The 6258-nt window shown below is 35.3% G+C and overlaps 1 protein-coding gene across 1 annotated transcript in view; it reads right to left on the bottom strand.

The window, feature by feature from the left end:
• Nucleotides 1-3191: 3191 nt before the first annotated feature.
• LOC106470184 (nesprin-2-like) overlaps nucleotides 3192-6258 on the bottom strand; it is a 102314-nt gene continuing 99247 nt past the window's right edge. The window contains exon 45 of the mRNA XM_013930718.1: nucleotides 3192-4609. Coding sequence (XP_013786172.1) covers nucleotides 4384-4609 — 226 coding nt within the window. The 3' untranslated portion in view covers nucleotides 3192-4383. The remainder of the gene's footprint in view (nucleotides 4610-6258) is intronic.

Here is a 6258-nt window from a genome sequence, read left to right as displayed (position 1 = left end):
GTACGTCCGTAGGGGGCGGTTAGTTAATGTAGTACGGTCAATCCCACTGTTCGTTAGGTAAAGAGTAGTCCCAAGTAGGTTGGTCGGTGGTGGTGACTTACTAGCTGCCTTCCCTCTAGTCTTACACTGCTAAATTAGGGACGGCTAGCGCAGATAGCCCTCGTGTAGCTTTGCGCGAAATTCAAAACAAACAAACAAACAAACTTATCATCGTGAAGTTATTTATCATATTCCTGAAAACATCGTATGGTTTTATGGTGAATTTCAACCACTGTATACAAAATGAATTCAAAATATTTCCAACATTCAAATTGTTGAAGACATACATGAATTTTTTCATGATTATTTATGGTCTGATAAACTCAATCTTTTTATCATTGATGTTCTTATGAGTGAAAGTGAAGAAAATAAACGAGTGTCTCAAATTTTTACACATGGAAGTCACCATTTGAAATTATCAGTGTTTTATATTGTACAGAATCTCTTTCGTCAGGGTAGAAAAATGCGTAATACTAGTTTAAATTCTCAGTACATTATATTGTTCAAAAATATCAAAGACAAATTTCAGTTGAATGTTTTAGCGAGACAAATGTTTCCATTTTGTATCAAATATTTTGATGAAGCCTTTCAAGACACAACCATATAGTTACTTACTCATCAAATGCCCGAACAAATCCATCTGAGGACCGGACTTTTTCCTGAAGATAAAGTTATAGTGTATGCACCAAAGTAAGTTTAAATATTGTTTAACTGAATATATGCTCATTTATTATCGTGACTACTGCAGTGACAAAACTAGAAGGATTTTATTTGAAGAATGGACCAGATGTAATTAAAGAACTTGCATTCAAATGTTTAGTCACTGAATATGTTTTATTTAAACAACCTTTTTTGAGTAAAGAGTTTTCAGATCGTCGTCAGTGTAATTGGGTGATATGGCACATTCATAACATTACAAGGAAATCTGGTAATGTTGTCTATCCATACCTGTGGAGTGTGGTTAGATTGTTGAGAAAGAACTTTACTACAGTTTATACAAAGGGGAGAGGGAAAGCCGAGATATTGAGAAGTCTGCTGAACATTCCTTGTTACAATCTGGAATTGTTTGAATGCCCCAAGGATAATCAACTTCCAAAATCGACTCTATCATGTTGAATTCATATTAACAATTATTAACACTGTAGCGTGAAAACGTATACCTTATATCTAAATGAACGTATGAATACACAGTTTTTATATGTTGTATTCACACTCTCTTTTCATTTATTCACCACTGACATTTAGAACTAAACAACGTCAAAAATTGCTCCATTCATTACCTAAAGCTACATATAAACAGATTAATGGAAGAATTGCTGGAGCTAAAAATGAATTGAGTATTTGTTTATGTGCTTTAAAGGGTAACGTTCCCAAGACGACCATACAAAAACAGAAACTTAAACGATACAAGTCATTATTGAGAAATGTGGCTGTCAAGAAAACAGTTAAACAGAAAAGAAACTTGGTAATACAGAAAGGAGGGTTTATACCATTGCTTTAGCACCAATAGTTTTATCATTTGGCGGTTTGGGCTATTGGTAAAGCTGCTAGAATCTAAAATATGGCAAAAGAAATAGTTCTCGTTCCTGAAGAACTGGTACATCCTTTAAAGTGAAATCAACATGGCCTTACAGTACAAATTTTAGTACAATTCTAAGTGATTGAAGAATATTTGGACAGGCATCACTCGCCACAGAGAAGGATCCAGATCAAAACATGGGACAGGCCCCTGAAAAATATATATAATGAAAGAAAGAAAACTTATCCAGTTCTAGTCACAATGAAGTTTGAAGAATGGCAACAGGTGGAAGACAATAACTCAACATGGAAGAAACAGCAAAACGATACAGATAGTGAGAGATGAAAATATGTGGAGTGGTCCACATGCCCACTTGAAGAATTTCCTCCAAAGGACAACACAGATGAGTTACCATGGAAAAAATAAGGTGCCTAATCTAATGGGAAGACACCCAAAATAGTGGATGGAAAAAGATGACAAGGAAGAATAAGGCAATCAAATTAACATCCGAACCAAATTGTTAAGGGTGGAAGGAGAGAGATCACAAACAGAGGATGTTTGACAAGTAATGAATAAGCGGGAATGGTTATGACAGAAGGAAGCCATGTGCCTGATATAACAAAGAGCAGGAACTGGACATAAAAGTCTGTCCAGATCCAACCTGGAATAGAGAAGGAAATGGAATGAATGGAAATCAGTGAGGAGGAGGAATTACCATCCCGATCTGCCAAAATCTTAGGAAGGAAACATCGATCTAAGTAAAGTAGAAGATAAGAAGAATGGTACAGAGTATCTGAAATGTCGATGGCAAACAAATCCGCCCAACAACGTTCACAGACCAAAAGGAGGGGGGAAAATCGCTTTAAGGGATAAATGAAGACAAAGATTCAAATGGAGATAAAGTAAAGCAGTGATGCACCACATTGATATTCCAAACTGGAAGGGATGCACGCCGTGGAGGTTGACTAATCCAGAAGAAACATTAGAAGAGTGATAAGGTATGGGAGACAAAAACTTTATGGTACTGCCAAAAAATGAAAAGTGTGGGATGAGGCTGCCCAATACCCAAGATCAATGAGATCAAATAACCAAGTGAGGAAATCTCTAATAAGAGGAACGATACAAAAATTCAAAAGAGCACTAAATAGGATGTTCAAACATGAGCACTGCCAAACAAGAAGTGATAGATAGGTAGAATAGTATAGAGGGAGTCACGTGGATGTTTGGTGCTTTGCATGGGAGAATTAGATAAACCATGTGAATCAAGGTGTGAGTGGGAGAGAAAGGCTTGTGGCATGCGAAAAAATTTTGCATATAGAGGGCAGCACTTAACGAGAATAGCTATGTATGTGAGATGAAGTAAGGTACCTTGTCAGAATTATGCTTCTTATTCTTCTTTCAATGTATCACCCCTAGTGTCAGGTACTTAAAAATCAAATGGTTCATTCATAAAACTGATGAAAACATAAGATTCAGTGATAATAATGATGTATTATGGTAACAAATGTATGAAGGTAATTTTTTTCCTTTGCAAAGATGTTAGCTACATACCATGTTTCTAAATGTTTGAAGTAAATCATCAAGTGTTTTGTTTTTTCTACTTCAGGATTTTAAATTAAAATTCTCGACTCAGTAAAGATAAATAACTGCTTTATTCACTCTAAAACATCTAATTTTTTTCATATTTATGGTTAAAATTTTAGGGTTAAAACCACAGCTAAAGAGCGGGAACTGCCCTGCATATATAAACAATATTTTCTGTAAAAGTCTAAAATTAGTTGAAGAAACTGTTATTAGTTTTGGCATAGGCACCTGAAAACTTCCCTGAAGATAGGATTATCAGTTTTACGTTTACAGTTTGGGATTCTTACTCTGTATATGAAGCCATGATTCAGAGTGAAGGGACAAATACATGCATTATCATGTAAAAAAAAAAAAAAAATCAGAGCTAATCAACCAGATTCTTAGCAGTTCTAAACTAAAACACACACAACTTTCTCTAAACTCACATTATTGGAGATCACACTCACATCACCTTTCAACTTCAAAACAAATAAAATCTAATTCATCTTCTTTAACTTGTACAATATTGTGAGAGCAACTACAGAATATACAAAACATGGCACACTCTTAGCACCTTGGACAATGTTTCTAATTCAAGCAGCGGTCTCATGTTCCAGACACAAGACTGAAAATTCTTTTCTTTGACATAAAAGTTTTAATTTATAACCAGGTAATATGTTTTGCATAAAAACATCTTGAACACATCACAGCTTACGCTGGATAAATTGTAACAAGTAACCAATGGTGTTTCCCTTCAAATGAAAAAAAAAAGTCTTAACCACTTAAAAGTTATACTAAGGGTTAGACTAAGCTCGGTCAAAAATTCGGAAAAATTGAAGCAACGGTTTTTCGTTACCGTGTGCAGTCTGTGTCAGACTAGTAGAACAAAAGTTCAGGTCTACTACCAGTGGAACATCCACAATTTAACGGACTGCACACGTTCGAAGTACAGACATTCATACCTCTTCACAAAAAGAACAAACATTTCAAGGTGTGAATGTCTGGCGAATTTGGACGAATGCCATCATTGGTGAGTTGACAGACATAGATTTGTGTATTCAAATCCAATCTGCCCACTAAACTTTCACAAAAAAAATTAACAGATTATGAATCACAATAGAGCTGTGATTAGTATATGTAAACGTTCACCAGGCATCCAACACCATTCACATAGAACCACATTATTCAATTTAAAATTGCTGGTAAAATTCTCATATACTAATCACAGTCGCACAAATAATTTCACAAAAACTTCAAAATTTTCAAATTGGAGGTGGTCCATTTGGATAGCGTAGCATTGGGTCCAAAGATCGTGCAAAGTTGTTTGTCAGAACACAGCTAAAATCATCTTCTGAAACAGGCAGAAGGCTGGCTACTCCTAGTAGGAGCAACATCAGTGCTTGGAACGGTAGGGATGTCCTCACTACTCGAGCCAAATACTGGTAGTAACTATTCACTGTAGTTGGCTGTTCTCTTCTTTCTTCCTCCCTGTAAACAGCATTAATATTATTTCTGATGTTCTCAATGATGTGATATTCAGTTTGTATATAAATGTTACTTAGGCTTAGATGAGTGTATGTAATGTCTGCTACATTTAACTGTAGTCATGATGCATTACGTAATGTCTGCTACATTTGACTGTAGCCATGATGCATTATGTAATGTCTGCTACATTTAACTGTAGTCATGATGCATTACGTAATGTCTGCTACATTTAACTGTAGTCATGATACATTATGTAATGTCTGCTACATTTAACTGTAGTCATGATGCATTACGTAATGTCTGCTACATTTGACTGTAGTCATGATGCATTACGTAATGTCTGCTACATTTGACTGTAGCCATGATGCATTACGTAATGTCTGCTACATTTGACTGTAGCCATGATGCATTATGTAATGTCTGCTACATTTAACTGTAGTCATGATGCATTATGTAATGTCTGCTACATTTAACTGTAGTCATGATACATTATGTAATGTCTGCTACATTTAACTGTAGTCATGATGCATTATGTAATGTCTGCTACATTTAACTGTAGTCACGATGCATTACGTAATGTCTGCTACATTTGACTGTAGCCATGATGCATTATGTAATGTCTGCTACATTTAACTGTAGTCATGATGCATTATGTAATGTCTGCTACATTTAACTGTAGTCATGATGCATTATGTAATGTCTGCTACATTTCATATTCAGTGATCATGACTCCCAGTTCTAGAGCTGCCAATGATATATTAAAACAGTATTTCCAGTACATGGTATTCTGTCAGTGATCATGACTCCTGGTACTAGAGTAGCCAGTGATATATTAAACCAGTACTTCCAGTACATGATATTTTGTTCACTGTATTTATAGAGTTAATTATACATACTGGTCTGGCTTAGTTTATTTTAGAGAACTGATACTGATCTAGCCAAGCTTACTTTACAGAAATAACACTAAACTAACCAGATTTATTTTAGAGAACTTGTACTGAACAAGCACTTCTGTTTTAAAGTGCTGATACTGAACTAGCCAAGGTTACATTAGAGAACTGATACTGAACTAACCAAGGTTACATTAGAGAACTGATACTGAACTAGCCAAGGTTACATTAGAGAACTGATACTAAACTAGCCAAGGTTACATTAGAGAACTGATACTAAACTAGCCAAGGTTACATTAGAGAACTGATACTGAACTAGCCAAAGTTACATTAGAGAACTGATACTGAACTAGCCAAGGTTACATTAGAGAACTGATTGAACTAGCCAAGGTTACATTGGAAAACTGATACTGAACCGACTAAGATTACATTAGAGAACTGATACTGAACTAGCCAAAGTTACATTAGAGAATTGATACTGAACTAGCCAAAGTTACATTAGAGAACTGATACTGAACTAACCAAGGTTACATTAGAAAACTGATACTGAACTAACCAAGATTACATTAGAGAACTGACTGAAGTAGCCAAGGTTACGTTAGAGAATTGATACTGAACTAACCATAGTTACGTTAGAGAATTGATACTGAACTAACCAAGATTACATTAGAGAACTGATACTGAACTAGCCAAGGTTACGTTAGAGAATTGATACTGAACTAGCCAAGATTACATTAGAGAACTGATACTGAACTAGCCAAG

This window comes from Limulus polyphemus, unplaced genomic scaffold, assembly GCF_000517525.1.
Source record: "Limulus polyphemus unplaced genomic scaffold, Limulus_polyphemus-2.1.2 Scaffold3866, whole genome shotgun sequence".
NCBI lineage: Eukaryota > Metazoa > Arthropoda > Merostomata > Xiphosura > Limulidae > Limulus > Limulus polyphemus.
This window is presented reverse-complemented; position numbering and strand designations above follow the sequence as displayed.